The sequence below is a fragment of the Electrona antarctica genome (assembly GCF_951216825.1).
Source record: "Electrona antarctica genome assembly, chromosome: 20".
Taxonomy (NCBI): Eukaryota; Metazoa; Chordata; class Actinopteri; order Myctophiformes; family Myctophidae; genus Electrona; species Electrona antarctica.
In genome coordinates this window covers 12,155,537-12,173,814 of record NC_136801.1, presented here as the reverse complement: position 1 = coordinate 12,173,814, position 18,278 = coordinate 12,155,537, and the positions used below count along the sequence as shown (strand labels likewise).

Genomic DNA, 18,278 nt, shown 5'->3' with positions numbered 1-18,278 from the left:
CCTGAAATTAACAACAATTAACAACAATTTTTCAATACAACAATTTTGTATGTGTTATTTGGATGACCTTACTATTGCAATTTCTTTTTGGTCAAACCTTAGATTGACTGGCATATAGTCCGATCCCATGCAGGCTCCCCCCAGAGTTAGTGTTGAAGTGTCCTTGAGCAAGAATCTGAACCCTAATTGCTCCTGATAAGCAGGTTGGTGCCTTGCATGGTTTCCTCTGCCGTCGGTGTGTGAATGTGTGGGCGAATGTAATGCACGTTGTAAAGCGCCGTCACTGCTGCAGCAGAGCTCCAGGCAGGTAATACATTCACCCACATCATCTGGACATTAAGTAGGCTATTTAATGTGTTATTAATAAAGCCATTATACAAATAAAGGTTACAAAAATGTATTATGAACTGAATGATGGTGTTGGGATTGCACATAGATTCTGCTCCATTTCATCTAGCCTGATTAACCTCTTGAACCCCGGGGCATCCATATTCTGTGTGCGTGGAGGGGGGTCTACAAGCTCGTAATGTGTCGCAGTGTGATGCATAGTGAGCTTGTAGATCAGATTTGGTGTACTGGAAAAAAACGTCCAAGTGGCGAGCCAACTTTTTTACTCTAGACTCTCTAGAGACTCCTTTAGAGTCTCGAGGATTTAAGTGATTAACTTTAGCTGCTTAAATTTATCAGTATAACACTGCTGCCTCGATGTGCAGCCCTGGAATTATTTATTCCAATTATTAGCTTTTTGTTGGGTAATTCTTTATAACTCAACAGCGGACTGATATATTAAGAAACAAACACGCACGCACGCACGCACGCACGTGATGCCTCTCATGGCCAAGGCTTGGGCCCCGGCAGGGCACAAGCACACCAGAGCACCAAACTCACTCAGACAGTTCTTAGTTGTCCACTTTAACAGCGTTGCTATTCTAAAATAATATGTACTATAGATAAGGGCAACACAAAATTGTTAAAGAAGTACAGATTTGCAGTGTAAGCACGGGGGAGTCAGCTGTTATATTGACAGCTGCAGTCCAGTTAGAATGAACACTTTGGTGTGAAAAGTTGCTGACTATTGACATTCAACGAAATTGAATTGAAGGCAAACAACTACACAATAATCGTCACTGTCGGGCAGAAACCAGCTTTCAAGCAGAGATATATTGTGCAATCAATATAAATTCTGCCACCATAAGGCCCCCAGGATCGAACCCTGGGGATGGTCAATGGCTCTATAAGTGCTTTAAGTGTGTCCGTGTGTCCGTGTGCCCGTGTGTGCGACTGTGCGTGTGTCCGTGTGTGCATGTGTCCGTGTGTCCGTGTGACGTGTGTGCATGTGCGTGTGTTTAGCCTCTACTGCCTCCTGCTATGACTGACTGACAGTGTGACTCAGTTCTTATTGTTCTAGTCAGTCTCATTTTCGGACTACGCCCCAGGCCAATGTAATAACTGGGGGGGGTGCACTACAAATACCGAACCTATGAACCTCTGAACCATAATTAAATATAAATCAATAAATATGGCGCAATGGACTGGGGTCGCCAATGTCACGAAATGCAAAGATTGGATGATGTATAGGGTACATTGTTCGATATGATGCACATCAAGGGTGTAGCAGTGCGGGCACCTATAGGCTGCAATGCAGTCTGACAGTGTGTCACGGGTTCGAATCCCGATCTCGACGACCTTTACTGCGTGTCGTCTCGCTCTCCCAAGTTTCCTGTCAGTATAAGGCAGAATAAGCAAAAAAAAAATATAGAAAGACCAAAGACAGTCTGCCCACTCTTTCCTCTTTTTCTCCTTCTGAAATGTTCACTCTGAAGCGATATTGCCCTTTGCCCCTGTTAAGTGTTGACTTGATGCCATATGTAGTCCTGAAGAAAGCAAGGATGTTACAGAGACACTGGAGATGGAGTCACTTGGAGGGGGGAGGGAGGGAAGAGGGGTGAAAAAAAAATCCTGGGAACTGCACTTGTGTCCTATGTAGTATGTATGCATAGAAATGCTGTTATTCTACTGCTTTTTCCAAATAAAATAAATATTATAAAAAAAAGAAAGACCAAAGACCTCACTTCTGTAGTAGCTAGAGTTGATCTGTTCCATTCCTTTGTATTTTTACTCAAGTACATTTTGATTACCGGATTTTTACTTAGCATTGATAATTTTACTTAAGTAAAAAGGAAAGGAAAAAAAGAATTGATTACATCAATTAATTACCAGCTGCTGCCTTATATCCCATGGTTGAGAGGTCAGCAAGAGGCAAAAAGTGTGTGGTTGCCTATAGAGACGAGGCAGCCAATCAGGACGATACGTTGCCAGTACAACCAATGCTTACACAGCAGCTGGTAAAAGAAAAAAACATTTACGTAACTGTGTCTGCCATTGTGGCAGTTGAGCCTATAGCTAGGTGACAAAGAGTGACTGTTCAGTGAAAGATTCATATATTGTACCCACTGCCAACTATGATCTATCCACCAGCTCCATCTGGACAATCTGCTGTTTTGTTTTTTGTTTAGTTTTTTTAATCACATGTTCTGTCTACAAGCAAGACTTGTCCCTTGTATTTGCAAAACCATGAAATATTTTTCAGGACATGGACAAAAGGACCAGTGTTTCAATGGATCTCATGTAGGCCTACTGATTATAGATTATAGACTATAGACTACTACATTTTATAACTTTGTAATGCTTTTAGCCCCTTTTTTATTCTTCTTCATTATGTTATGCATATGTTTTCTTGTATTTATCCGTTTATTCTTTTTTTTGTCTGTCTTGCTTTCGTTGTTTTCTTTTATTTCTATAACCTGTACAGCACTTTGGTCGACCTTTGGTCGTTGTTAAGTTGAGTTGTTTTAGTCACAAACCTATGTTGATAGGCTACTTGTCATTGGTTCAATATTTATAAAACCCACAGACAGACTTAAGCACTTTCAACCTGGCCGCCCCTATTTTGGGCATGTCATATGCACACTTAAAAAATATATAAATATGTACAAGCTCAAATCACTATCAAATCAACTAACTGCTATTCTAGTTCAGAGAGGGGTTTCTGGGAAGAAAAAAGTTCTTTGTTTTTCCGTCTGCAGACGTCTGCTTCAGGCATGCCTCCTTAAGGGATTTGGCTCAGATGTGAACCCATTTGATTTGTGGCCGCATTCCCTTGCTGACGTCGACCCCAGGCAGGCAGGGTTTGAACTCACAACCTTCCACATGAAAGGCATATGCTCTAACCGCTACACCAGGGCTTTTCAACCTTTTTATACTGAAGTACCGCCACAGACAATATCTGGCACTCCAAGTACCGCCACAATAACTGATGTTAAAATACAGGAGCGTAGACCTGCCCCATCCTAATCAGCTGTTATTAACACAGGAGGAAAATGTAATTTATTCTTTATATTGTTTTGTTTTTGTTCCATTACTAAGACAAATTTGCTGCTGCTCTGACGCACAACTGATAATATTTCTAAACGTGATTAATCCGTCCTAAAATCTTACAGCTAGGTCATGTTCATGTCATGCTCATTTCAGCACGGCTGGAGAGCCTATTTCAACCAATTGCTTGGTCAGAACAACTAATATAAATATTTCATTCCACTTTGGTCTTTTTTGGGCCACTCCTCTGAGTACCACCAGAGGGGGGCTCAAGTACCACTAGTGGTACTAGTACCAGTGGTTGGGAACCCATGCGCTACACTATCGGTTGGCCCTTCTATAGGAAGAAAAGGGAGAAGTTCAAATTATTTTCTCTGTATTTGAGCAGAAGCACATTGATGATGACTGCTGTTTCCTTCATCCACTGTAGGCCAGTGGACTTCAAGGTACAGGCCAAGGACCCCTTAGCAGAGAGAGAGAGAGAGAGAGAGAGAGAGAGAGAGATGAAGCAGGGCTCTCCACTACATATAGGGTTCATATTAAATGTGTGTTGTCTTGCGTAGGATAAAGTTTATGGACACAGACGAAAAGCTGGACATAGGAGGGGCTAGCGCCCCTCAAAAATAAAACGTTTCTATGCACGCAAAGATTTAGTGGGCCCCCCTGCAGTATCTCTGAGGTCCCCCTAGGGGTCCCGGACCCCCTGTTGAAGACACCTGCTGTAGGCTATGAAAACACCTGATACTCACATTCTTTCTACCCCTCTGATATCAACCAATCACATCTCCCAGGAGTTATCGTATGTACTAGAGGATTAATAGCCCCTATTTAATCGTCAACTAGGGAGTCTATAGGGACTATTAATCTTATCTGGGCAAGTGACGGCTAGACTGTGCGTGCGTGCGTGCGCATGCGTGTGGGTGTGTTGGCTTGTTTAGAAAACACTTCCATCATCCATTCAATTTCAGAGCAATTTCAACGTCAGATTGACCGTGTGTGTGTGTGCGTGTGTGCGTGCGTGTGTGCGTGTGTGTGTGCGTGTGTGCGTGTGTGCGTGCGTGCGTGCGTGCGTGCGTGCGTGCGCGCGCATGCGTGCGTGTGCGCGTGCGTGCGTCAGTCATAGGTCTGCCCCTGTCTGTAACTTGTATGAAAATGTACGTTGCAAATTAGCTATTGACCCAGATCTATTGTCAGCTCTCACTTCCCATTAAGTCACAGTCATCAATCAAATGACAGAGGTTCCTGGGGCATAATCTGTGGGAAGAAGCAGCGAACAGCTTCTGAAGAACCATGACCTCCCGACCCGCACTGCATCCCACTGAGCAATAGACGGCTATAGACGTGCGTCTAAAATTGGGCTACAAAATGTCTTCTGGGGGACAATGGCACAAAACATTTTCAGATAAGGTGGGGGGGGGGGGGGGTGGGGGGATCAAAAACATATACATTTGGGGGTCCTTGACACGAAAACGGTTGAGCAACAGCATTGTGTGTATGGGAGGTGCATGTGGGTATGGGTGCCACTGCCTATACGTGCATGTCTGTCTGTGTGCATATCTGCATGCACTGTATGCTGCATGTGTGCGTGTCTGCGTGTGCGTGTGTGTGTGCGCGCACACGCGCGCGTGTGTGTGTGTGTGCGTTATCCTTTTGCACGTGTGTGCGTCATAAACATTTCGTTCCAGAGTTAATAAGGCTGTATCTGTGGGGTCGCCCTGCAGTGAACTGAGTATAGATGGGAGAGAGTCATTATACTCACAGCATCAGGCATGCAGTCACATGGAGATGTTTCTGTGGATTTCTCGGTGAGGTGAGCACTGAATATATTGTCCTTGTTGGGCGGAGATGTGCAAAATGGTTACCTTTCAGTAAATGGAAAAGAACAACCCTGTATGTGTTACAATGGATACAATGTGGTTATTATTTATATATATGCTTTTAATTGGTTACATAATTAAAAATCACACCCGTGTGAACTGAGTGGTGTAAGGTCTTATATAGCCTGATCAGCTGTGATCTGACGTAATGCCTGACGTAATAAAATCACACCCGGGTGAACTGGGTGACCATAGCAACCATGCTCATTTTTCGGTACGAACAGACACGTAAACTAACAATGATGAAATCACACCCGTGTGAACTGGATGACCATAGCAACCATGCTCATTTTTTTGGTACGGACAGACACGTAAACGGACAGACACGTAAACTAACAAAGCCAGTTGTAGGAGTGGTTTACACCACTCAAAAACCCCACAGGCAGAGTCCTTTCAAACGGGAACTTTAAAACAAAAAGAAGCGTGATCTCATCTTAGAATTATAGAAAGAATATCAAAATATGAATTAGGCCTATGGAGATACAAGGTTTCTGCCTGATAGGCAGCGACTATATACTTCTGCATTTGATCTGCCAAATATGTCTGAATTGTTGAATGTTATAACTAGAAATGTGTTCATGGCCTGAGAAGATGTTTCAGATGCCTGCATAAGAGATAACTGACTTTCCTCCCTTGCCTATGAAAGCCACCTGTAGCCTAATAGGCTACGCAGCCAGCCACCATGGCTCTAAACCAATTGGAAAAAGGATGAGATGGAAATGAAAAGGATAATGTCCCAAAGGGGAAACACATAATGACGGTCCTTTCGGGAAAGTGAGAGGAAAATGATACGCGCTCTGAAGATGGTTGATGATCCCCCATCCCCCCCCCCCCCCCCTCTCTCTCTCTCTCTATTCTTTCTCTCAATTCAATTCAATTCAATTCAAAGGGCTTTATTGGCATGAGAAAACATACGTTTACATTGCCAAAGCAGAAAGCACTCTCTTTCTCTCTCTCTCTCTCTCTCTCTCTCTCTCTCTCTCTCTCGCGCTCTCTCTCTTTTTACTTTATTTGTTTATTTGGACAGGACAATGCATATTAATGGACGTCACATGGATGTAAATACACCGGATTTAGCAAAGATGCTAGTTTTCATCCGCAGTCCTCACAAAGAAACACAAAAACAGAGAACAGACAGACAAACAGTGGAATACATTTACATAACATTACATAGAGAACACAGCATAAAAATAAACCTAAAACAAGATCACAAATGGCTTTGGTTTTCAAGCAACCATCTTTTCAGATTGAATTTAAAAGATGGAAATGTAGCACAATCCCTTATACGCAGAGGAAGGCCATTCCATGCTACACAACCGTACTGAGAGGACATTTTGACCGAATGTTGTTTGCCGGTGCAGCACTTCGCAATCTCCTCGAGACTGATTCCCTATCAGGCTTCCGTTTAATGAATTAACTTAGGGGGGGTGGGCACAGACCATGTAGGGTCTTGTATATGACCCCAAGCTGTTTGACATTTTTATTATTAGTTATCAAAGCAAAAAAAATTTGCCTCCGGAGGATGTTACAATGATGATATGAGTGAGGCTTCCTGTTCTATGGGTTTGAGAATAGTCACGCCTGTGCAAGACCAGTTTGTGAAACAGTATTCAATGTGTGATAGGATCATACAGTGAAGATACGATCTGGCAGCTCCAACTGTCAGGAAGGGTCTAATTTGTTTAACATTTTGAAGGTTGAATTTAATCATATTTGTGACTTTCTTCACATATTTTTTAAAAGTTAGGGTTGAGTCTAATATGACTCCAATGGTACTTGAACTCTGGGACAAGTTCAAGTTCCTCCCCACCCAGAAACACATTTGAGGACTCCAACACAACTAGTCTTTTGGCCATGTCTTTTTGGCATTCAAGAGCAGACATGAGTCTATAAGCCTGCAGTCTTGAATGAAATGAAATGATGAAATGATTACTATATTTACCCAGGGTATCTGGGCTAAGCTCAAGAACTTGTTTCCAGCCAGGCCCTGCTCATAGAACACATTTCATCGTAGTGGTTCAATGCCTTGTTCAAGGGCACTTCAGCGGCAACCTTCCGGTATCAAGACCGCTCCGCTATCCGTTCGGCCACCGCTGCCACTAAATGCTTAATGCTTAATACTGAATGCTTGTCAGAGCTGAGGTTAAAAGTATTGACACATCTGCATAGCTTTTACCATGGGCAAGCACAACAGCATCATCTGCATACATCTGGATATGTAGATTATTACATACTTCAGGTAGGTCATTTATGTACAGTGAGAACAAAATTGGACCTAGTATTGAGCCCTGGGGGACACCGACCGAACAGGTGTGGTAGGGAGATTTTACACTGTTGACACTTACACACTGTTTTCTGGTGGATAGATAGGAACTAAACCATTTTATAGCTTCTGGAGAGAAATTAAAATGTGTTAATTTGGACAGGAGGACCTGGTGACAGACGGTGTCGAACGCCTTCTTGAAGTCCAGGAACACCGCCATGTCTCATGTCTATAGCTGCATGAACAACCCCTGAACCCCGATGTGGCATCAACAAGTGAAAGAATCTTGGTTTTATGCTTGAAGTATATCAAAAGTAAAGTGTCTTCGGGTAAAGTGTTTTTTATTATAATTAATTTATTATTATTATTATTATTATTATTATTATTATTATTATTACCCTTATTACTACCTGTGCCCATCGGCCACTGGCCTACTTGGGAACGATGCAAGTTGGGAACCTAGTATAGGACTTAGGCTCTGTAGGCCAATCAGAGGCGTGACTTCCTCTTTCCCAGCGGCACTTGCCAATGTAAACGTTTGTTTTCTCATGCCAATAAAGCTCCTTTGGATTGAATTGATAAGTCCCAGACAAGACACACTGTGATTGGCCAGTAGTCACTTCCGCCTTCAATGCTAGGAAGTTCCTAGCTTTGCTGGAGACACATCGCTCCAATGAACTGAGGCATCTACTTTATATCTATGAGGTCCACTGGCAGAGCCTGACAAGTGCCTTTTGTAGTGGTTCTGGAGAATCGTGTATCCGACCGACCAAGTGCCCGACCGACAAGGCCGGGCACTGCATTCCCTGTGGTGGTGTGGAATGCGTGTGTCAAATTTGAAGTCGGTGGGGCAAACGGTTCTCGAGTTACATGGATTACAGACGTGCACACGTACGTACACATGAATGAAGAGAACCTTATATTTTTAAAAACAAAGCAAAACTGCCTCATCAAAGGTTGTGGAGTTAGCTAGCAGACAGTTTGAGGGTCTAATGGAGTTAAGAGGTTTTGTCCAAAGCGCTTTTTAATACTTTTCATTGGTTCAATATTTTTTTTAAACAACACACATAAAGGGTGTTCAATAACGTTGTTAACATTGCTAACAATACAATCAAAACAAAATAATGTATAGTACAATTGAAAGGAAATAGAAATGTGTGCAGAGCAATTACATTGCAACTGAGGGAAATCTCACTTACAAATTATTTTGGTGCTTTTTAATACTTTTCATTGGTTCAATAGTTTTTTTAAACGGCACACAAGGGTGTTCAATAACGTTGTTAACATTGCAAAGGGGAACAATACAATCAAAACAAAATAATGTATAGTACAATTGAAAGTAAATTACATTACATTGCAACTGAGGGAAATCTAACTTACAAATTACAAAACCATAATGAATTGTGCTTATGCTGTCAGAACTAGTTGGCTATATATCCACATATAGGAAAGATTGTTTTTGGGAAAGCTTTTGCACAGGTGTGCAAAAAAAGCAGTTGTTTTTCAAAAGTATAGTTGCTGTTTGTATGTACAGTGCTTCCACAATTCTTTCAAATGTGTTAAATGTACAGTCTCTCTCTCTCTCTCTCTCTCTCTCTCTCTCTCTCTCTCTACCCCCCCTCTATTTCTTTCTCTGTGGCTACTTCATCGTTACAGGCCTCGGTCTGTCCTCATCTTCCATCACTCCCTCCCCATTCCCGAGTTTATATTTTCTTTCAATCTCCCCTAAATTCTCCAACTTTTCTCTCCTCTCATCATTGAATCCTTGATGTATCGAGGCTGTGGTTTAAGCATATGGCTCGCTTCCCCATGGCCACTGATCATAAATGCCTAAGGTGTCGTGTCGCACAGTGCATGGGTCAGCGTTTTCACCTGGACTTCAGGGCAATGCATCAAACAGTGGACAGCAACCCTTGCCAGACACACACTTGGCTGAACCTGATCCTATTCCCTTTGAGTCCAACAAGGTGGAGCCATGCACTGCAGTGTTCATTTCCACAGCAATTTTTTATTTGTTTTGGGTCACAGTCTTTCAAATGAAATTTCATTTAGTTTTAGTCATATTTTAGTCATCTGAAATTATTTCGTTTTAGTCTAATTTTAATCGACCTATGGTCCCTTATTGTATTTGTCTGTTTTTTTAAGGGGCCAAGCCCGAAGAGCCTATGGTCCCTAATTGTATTATTTGTCTGTTTTTTCTTCTTCTTCTTCCGCCAAAAATTGCAGTTCTGGCTTAACCGTGCGTTGTTTTTTGCTAAACTTGGCAATATGGTAGAGGGCTATGCCAAAAGTTGTACACCATTTGTGTTACAGCCCTGTAAAGGTCCATTTGGAACCCCTCGAGGAACTCAGAGAGTTAGTCCCTGGACCCCACTTTGAGAACCACTGTCCTCACAACACTGGTATCGGATCGGTACTCGGTATCGACCGATACCGATAGATACAGATAGGCAGGTTATGGGTATCGGAATCGGGAAGGAAAAATGGTATCGGTACATCTCTAATGTTGTTTAATCCAATACATCGTAAACGTCAAGCCCAACTTGTCATAGTTGCCTTTGGGCATCTGATTGCTGATGCTCAGGATGCTCCTTCATTTGCAATGCTGATGACAAGGGAATAATCATGTAACCAATAATGCCCCATCAGTATGCAACTTGAACCAACCGCTGGGTGACGGGGACTCGCTCATCGCTAACACTCAATCTTGAGGCTGTCACGGGCCACAGAGCTCAAGCACACTTCTCACGGCATAAGTGTATTGACATGAGGACACTGGCAAGGCCAGACAGGCAAGTACGGATAGTCATTGGGCCAGTGCTGCCAGGGCCCAGCTAGGGGCCCTTGACTCTCAAGGGCCCTTTGGGGGAACTGGGCCTAGAGGCCAACGTCAATTTAATGAAATGTAGGTTAATCAAATATGTGGACATGCAAATACATGCACATACTGTAAGCCCTACTTTGGGTTACAGTCTGTAAATCCTGTATGATAAAATGTATGCTTTCTTGACCCACACATGCCTTAAAACCCGACCAGTGTGTTTGCATAGGGAGCCCCTAAAATGGTGTTGGCCAGCGAGGGGGTTAATCCGTCCCTGTACTTGTCAAAGCGGACACATTTGATGAGTTGGGGTGAGAATATGTTGTTTAGACTAGTCCACTTCTTGTTGCCCTAATTCACATTCACATTAGTGGTACCTCTTGTTTCGCTCCTAAAAGTTGAATCTTGTCAATGTGTCTGTCCACTGAATAATACTGTACACAGAACCAATGATTTGCCTGGTGATGTTCATGTTCCTGGTCATGTTGGAGACAGAGGACAACGAGTTTCCATATTTTTGCGAGATGGAAATAGATTAAGCCTACTGCCCACTCACACCCACTGTAAGCAGGAAGAATACAAACCATGAACAAGAGGTCAACTAGTCATAAGTCCATGATCAATCATGGACATAGCTGGGATGACCTTCACCTACAGTAGCTTATATGTATACTATCTGCTTCTCGTTCAATGCAAATCGCTGGCAACAACCCCTGGAGCATATGGCATCAACAGGTGAAAGAATCTTGGCTCTATTGTTTTTAATCTCTCTCATCCGCTAATATAATCACATTTGACGCTGAAGCACCCGCAGCTGGTACCTCAAAAGGAATAATGATAGTCGTGACTCGTTATTTTCCCCAAAGGGACAGATGGCATCAGTTCGACGTAGTGATACACATTACACAGGATGATTAGTGTAATTTGTTATTGTAAGTGCTAAGCCTTGTGGTTGGCCGTGTGGTTCATATCAGAAATGTGTGTCTGGGATGACCAATAATCTTGGAAGCAATATGGATAATGGTGTGTGTTCAATTAAAATATGAAACAAATGTGAATAATATATGAATAAACCATCACTTTTATGGTTTATGGGTGTGTGAACACATTGAAGAGCAGCAAGTGGAGATAGAGAGACAAAAATGTCTGGATATTTTCAGAAATAACCCAAAGGCATCAAAGCAATAAACGTTAAGGGAATAACACACACAGACAATCAATGCGATTCTTTTGTTATTTTCAAATGATACAAATTATAAATACAAGAAAAAGACCTTTGCCCTAAAACCAACATCACTTGAATGGTTTCGTTTATAAAACATGTACAGGAGTCCCCTCTGACCCATCAACACCCTACACATACTGTACAAATACAACACATACCTGCCAAGGCTGCCATCTGTCTTTTCATATTTCTGTTGACAGAGCTGTGGTGACACTTAACCAACCTATTACCTTCTCCCACACATGCTCGCAACACCGCTACACCAGTAAAGGGCAAGCACACTCTGAATGTCATTTTTGTCTCCACCAGGTTATGGGGAGAGAGTATGTTTTGCACTCCGTCAGTGTGTGTTTGTGTGTGCGTGCGTGTGTGTGTGTCCGTCCTTCTTTCCGTCCGTCCGTCCGTTACCAGCTAATCTCCACCACCGTTGGCCCGATCCATGCCAAACTTTGCACACACTCCCTGGATGCCAACAGGAACCTCTGCCCCAAATATTCTTCAACGGCCTGTTATAGCGCCACCATGAGGCCGATTTAGGCAAAACACATTTCTGTAGATTACTCGTACACATTTCATCCATACATCACACAATTTGGTATACACTATCTCCATAGTCATGTGATCAACACGGATCTGCACCATTTCCCATCTTCCATCCTGATTGGCTAAGATTGGCTTCCAAAGCTCACATGATTGGTCCGTTTCGAACAAAATGCCACAAATCACAAACACAGTGAACACAGCAATTTCCGTGAAATTATACACGCACATTTCCACTAGGCCGAGGACGACATGCCACTCATTTCTTTCCAAATCAGCCTCATGGTGGCGCTATAACAGGCCAATTCCTGTTTTTAGCTATAACTGCATCAATCTGTATACAACTTATGTATGCGCACTCCCTAGAGGCCATGGAAAAACATTGTCCCTGCATCCCTCCACATCTGCCGGTTATAGCGCCACCATGAGGCCGATTTCGGCAAAACACATTGCTTATGTTAGCACAGATTTCATCCAAATCTCATGCAAATCGGTACACATGATCTCTGTAGTCATGTGATCAAGACGAGTCTGTTGGATTTCTCAGATTCTACACTGGCTAATGGCAATGGCCTTCCAAAGTTTTCAGGAGTGGCCCATTTCGTTCAAAATGCTGCACATGTCCTGCTCATCCAGAATTCTATCCTCAGAGATGCTATGAGTGCTCTGCAACAAAATGAAGAAAATTGTTGCAAAAAACAAACAAACAAAAAAACATGTTTATATTACTCATATAGGATAGGACTATATTACACAGTCCTATCCTCCTGGTGGAGACCTGTGCCCAGAAGGGCACTTTTTCTAGTTACCCTTGTGTTTTTCAGGGAACTGCAAGATACTGTATAGGTCATAGGGTTTTTTTCTCTCTTTTTGCTGTATATCTTCTGTCTTTGATTGTGAGGAACCAGAACTATAGAATGTTATTCTCTACCCGTACACAAACCCTGACCCTTGAACCTGTGCTAGCGGACTAGACTCCTGCACGCTATTACAATACTCTGCCTGGAAAGAAACAGAAGGAGATGTGTTGCATATAAAAAAGTTCACGTGTTGTGGTGAGATACAAAAACAAACTAAATCCACAAAACAGAGCCGAATCCACTCAGGATTTTTTTTAATGTATTTATTTACTTCACTTTGACTAAGCTATGCGCTGTAAATACAACCCTTTTCCCATGCAGCAGGCATTTGATGGCTAAACACAGCTGCCTGAAGGTAATAACATTAATTGCGGGTCTGTTTCAGACATACTGTGTGCGAGTGTGGACAGTAGCCTATGTCACGGCTAGCCAAATCACATGGCTGTTTATACAACACATATGTCTATAATGGGACACATCTTTCAATAATGGGATAATTGCCATTAATCCATTCACTCTGCCTTTGACCATATACCTTTCCTTGTGTAACCCCCTCTTTTCTGACTGCTGCTCAGAAGAAGCACACACTGCTGTGTTTCTGTCCGCCAATGTATTGCTGGTAACTGGTGGAGACAGACAATGTCAATATCTGCATCATCATAATACAACTCCAGCTCCGTTGCTCAAGGAATGAAACGGGAATATAAAGATAAAGATATTGTGAAGGGTCTGATACAAATCATCACACATGCCAGTGTCCTGTGGCTGTGTGTGTATTTGTGTTAGTCTGTCTGTCTGTGTGTGAGCATGTGTGGGCGTAGGCTTGGTTCCTGGCTTTCCAGATTGGCACACCTGGCTCTGATCATCTAATCTCACTCACCTGCCTGCCATGCATCCTCTCATCACCACCACTCCATAAGAGCCCTGGTTTCCTCGCCACACACTGACAGATCTGCTATTTCAGAGCTGCTATTTCCTAGTGACAATTATTCCTAGTGTTTTTGCTCTACTATTGCTTTGTTCCAGTGTTTTTTTATTTGTTTTTTCAGTTACCTGCCTGTTTGCCTGCCAGCCTACCCACCACCCCAGCTCCTGCTAACTTTCTGCCAATCTATAAGCTCATTCTGAAAAGTTGCATATCTACAAGCTCATCATTTGTTTCAATAAACACCCTTGGACTTTGCCCTCCTTGTCGTGTCTGCATTTGGGTCTGCCAGTTTGGTTAAACGTGACAACACAGAGACAACCACAGCAGCATGCTTTATTGGAACAGAAAGATATGCTGCCAAAATGAACATCAGTGAAGCTTTAATTTCATATATTTTGAGTAGGCTACAAGGAAACTCTCTTATCTCAACACACCTGGTGGAGACAGACAAATACATGGAAGGACATAAAAGATACATGGGGGGGGGGGGGGCGCCTCACAGCTAGAAGGTCCTGGGTTTGATTCCCGCTGGGGATGCTGTGGGCGCTGGGGGTGTGTTCTCTCCTCCGTGTCATCAGTACCCATACCCTATGTGGTGGGGTTGGCGAAAGGGCCTTTCTGTTTGGAGTTTGCATGTTCTCCCCATGTCCCCTAGGGTAGGTACCCTCACAAAAAAAAGACATGCTGTAATCCTGGTCTCTAAACTGCCTCCCCCTGGCACTGGCAATGCGCCTGATGGAGCAGAATGGAACTGGTTGGAACATGTGAATGTGTTCCTTCCACGCGTTATGTCCAGCTGGGGAAACTCCCCTCTGTCAGGTGAAAAGAAGCAGCTTGGACGCTCATGCATTGAAGGAAGCATGAGGTCAGTCTATTGCTCTCCCCAGGTTGGTGGAGGGGGTGTAGAGAGCCCAGGATTGCATTTGATATTATTGACAGTGAAAAAATGGGTTGCAAAATCGTGGGATAAAAATAATTAATAAATAAAATGATACATACCGGTAATGTTGTCAATGACTATTTCGATGAACTTCATATCAAATCAAATAAACATTAAATGACTACTGTTACACTTGTTTGACTATTATTGTCCTATATTACCACTAAGACTCCCTGAGGGCGAGAAGCGTGCACGTATCCGCCTGCAGGGTGACAGCAGACTGCTGAGCGAGCGCTGGCGCTTTTGCATGGGGGGTCAGATCAACATATGGAATGAACTCTGTACTGGCCATATACTGTATGGAGCGTGTCTTGAGTGTACAGGGTTTGATAAGGTCAGATTAACATATGGAATGTCAGAACAGGTCAGCTCCATATATGGAGATCTTGAGGGTACAAGATTTGATGAAGGCCCAGGTAGGGCCGGGCCTTAATTTTCGGGCCTGTTGATAAGTCTAGTTTTTGCCGGCTGCCGGGCGTGGCTGCACTAATAACTTTGGGCCGGGCCCGTCTAGAGTTTCAATGGACCGGTATCAGTCAAAAGGGAGACATCGAAGAGGAAGGATGGATGGGGAAGGATCAACATATGGAATGTCAGAACATATAGGCCAGCTCCATTATATGGAGATCTAAGGGTTTGAGGTCAGATGTAGAGTTGCTGGCCAATATTGATGACATCAGGTATCTTATGGGTATTCCCATATATGGGCTTAATATTGATGACATCCCTGATGATGTCACGTGATGTCACGAGGCATGACCATACATGGAGACGTGGGGTGATGGACAGACGGTGTGGGATGTCACGAGGCATGACCATACATGGAGACGTGGGGCGATGGACTGACGGTGTGGGATGTCACGAGGCATGACCATACATGGAGACGTGGGGTGATGGACGGACGGTGGGATGACTTGAGGGATGACCATACATGGAGACGTGGGGTGATGGACGGACGGTGTGGGATGACTTGAGGGATGACCATACATGGAGACGTGGGGTGATGGACGGACGGTGTGGGATGACTTGAGGGATGACCATACATGGAGACGTGGGGTGATGGACGGACGGTGTGGGATGACTTGAGGGATGACCATACATGGAGACGTGGGGTGATGGACGGACGGTGTGGGATGACTTGAGGGATGACCATACATGGAGACGTGGGGTGATGGACGGACGGTGTGGGATGACTTGAGGGATGACCATACATGGAGACGTGGGGTGATGGACGGACGGTGTGGGATGACTTGAGGCATGACCATACATGGAGACGTGGGGTGATGGACGGACGGTGTGGGATGACTTGAGGCATGACCATACATGGAGACACGGGGTGATGGACGGACGGTGTGGGCTGACTTGAGGCATGACCATACATGGAGACGTGGGGTGATGGACGGACGGTGTGGGATGACTTGAGGCATGACCATACATGGAGACGTGGGGTGATGGACGGACGGTGTGGGCTGACTTGAGGCATGACCATACATGGAGACGTGGGGTGTGACGGACGGTGTGGGATGACCATACATGGAGACGTGGGGTGTGACGGACGGTGTGGGATGACTTGAGGGATGACTTTACATTATTTGCTGTTGGTTCAGCAGAACCCAAATGACCTGAGCCTATTTTCATCCTTCATTAAGAGTTACAAACTTGTCTTGTTAATGGTCCGTTTCTGCAACAGTGACCTGTGACTTTTCATTTGCACTCTCTCTCTCTTCTCCAATTAGACGAATTAAAGACGAGAGCATGGATCCAAATGAGAACTCTTTGTAACCTCATTAGCTCCACGGATCCACCACATGTTGGTAGTTTTCTAGAGCAACAACATATACATATGCCTGATGTCAGCACAAATTGATAGGTCAATGCAAATTAAACGCAAGGCAATGGTCTCGGTTGTGTGACTTCGGACAAGAGATATGAGAGAGTGAGAGAATGAGAGAGAGAATGAAAGGGGGAAAGGGAAAGTGAGGGGGAGTGAGAGGGGGTGGAGAATGGAGAGAGGGCGAGCTAGATGAGAGAAACAGGTGAGAAGAGAAGTGTAGGGAGGGAGAAAGAGAAAGACACTGAGATATAGTGTCATCAGGCTCAGTGCACACACACGCATGCACGCACGCACGCACGCACGCACGCACGCACGCACGCACGCAGGCAGACAGACAGACAGACAGACAGACAGACAGAGAGCACCCGATACAGACAGGGACAGTGCAGATTTACTGGTATTGGCCTACCCACTAATTAACACACTTGTGCAGCACCTGATGTAAATGAAGCCAGTGACCAATCAATCTATGTTTGATTTGATGGATCATTCACAGACAGAAGACAGAAGAAGAAGGTGATGAATTAGCCTGCCATTCCAGACAGACAGACAGACAGACACATATACCCTAAGTCGACTGTCATCCATGATCATCCATCAATTAATAATTGAGGCTGAATATCTCATGCTCTGCTGTATGGACTCCGTCCGGAACTCCGGATGAGAGGATTTATTTTTTGTTCAGGCTACCGTATGTGTAGACTAATGGGTCAATCAGATAAAGGTCAGTCACATAATCATTCATAATTCATAACACTAATCTCGACAGAATTATCTAAAAATGAGACACATGTTATATAGGCAAATTTCAGTTTTAATGAGGAGAACTCCGACTTTAACACAACGTATAGGCTATATAGCCTAGATTTTGACGAGCAGTCTTTTACCTTATTAGTGGATATCGCCTTTGCTTTATGTCTGTCTGATGTCATGAGTTGCTCCGTGTGTGTGTGTGTGTGTGCGCGCGCGTGTGCGTATGCGCGTGTGTGTGTGCGCGCGCGCGTGGAGGGGGGGGGGGGGGTATCAGTGCGCACTGTATCCACGAAGCCTCCGCTCGCTCGCTACTCTCTGTCAGATCATACCATCCCCAAACTTGGATGCGCTCTGAGCCTCTGACCAACATTATTAGATCCAAGGCACAGAAATAACAGCCATCCACATTTTGTGGTAAAGTTGGTGAATTATAGCCTGCAGTTGTTACATTTTTGGAGCGCTATAGCAGCTTGGGGTGAGTGTCCAACTATAGCTACGATCTTGAAATTGTTACGAAGTGAGAATGTGCGTATTGCTGTAGTCCACAAAGGCTACTTTTTTCAGATCGAGATATAGGCTATAGGTCAGGTGAACTGTATGCATTTTGTCTGTCTGTCTTTTATTTATTTATTTTGTATTCATTATATGCCGCCTGTTTTCGTTACAACCAATTAATAGCCATTACATAGTCGGCTACTATACTATTTTTAATATGTTTAAACTTTTATCCCTCTCTGACCCTCTCCAATCTTCCCTTTCAAACGCGTAAATAGCTACATTTTATTTTAACAATTTGATACAGGTGGTGCCAAAATGGAAAGCACGTCGGCTGAAATGCTCAAAGAAGAGCTGTGCCTCTCGA

General features: G+C 43.8%; 1 protein-coding gene across 1 annotated transcript in view; it reads right to left on the bottom strand.

The window, feature by feature from the left end:
• Positions 1-7,735, bottom strand: part of LOC306912862 (regulator of G-protein signaling 20-like) — a gene marked incomplete at its 5' end in the record, with an annotated part of 65,914 nt that extends 58,179 nt beyond the window's left edge. Inside the window, one exon of the mRNA XM_079489317.1 lies at positions 7,697-7,735. Coding sequence (XP_079345443.1) covers positions 7,697-7,735 — 39 coding nt within the window. The remainder of the gene's footprint in view (positions 1-7,696) is intronic.
• Between the last annotated feature and the right edge of the window lie 10,543 nt (positions 7,736-18,278).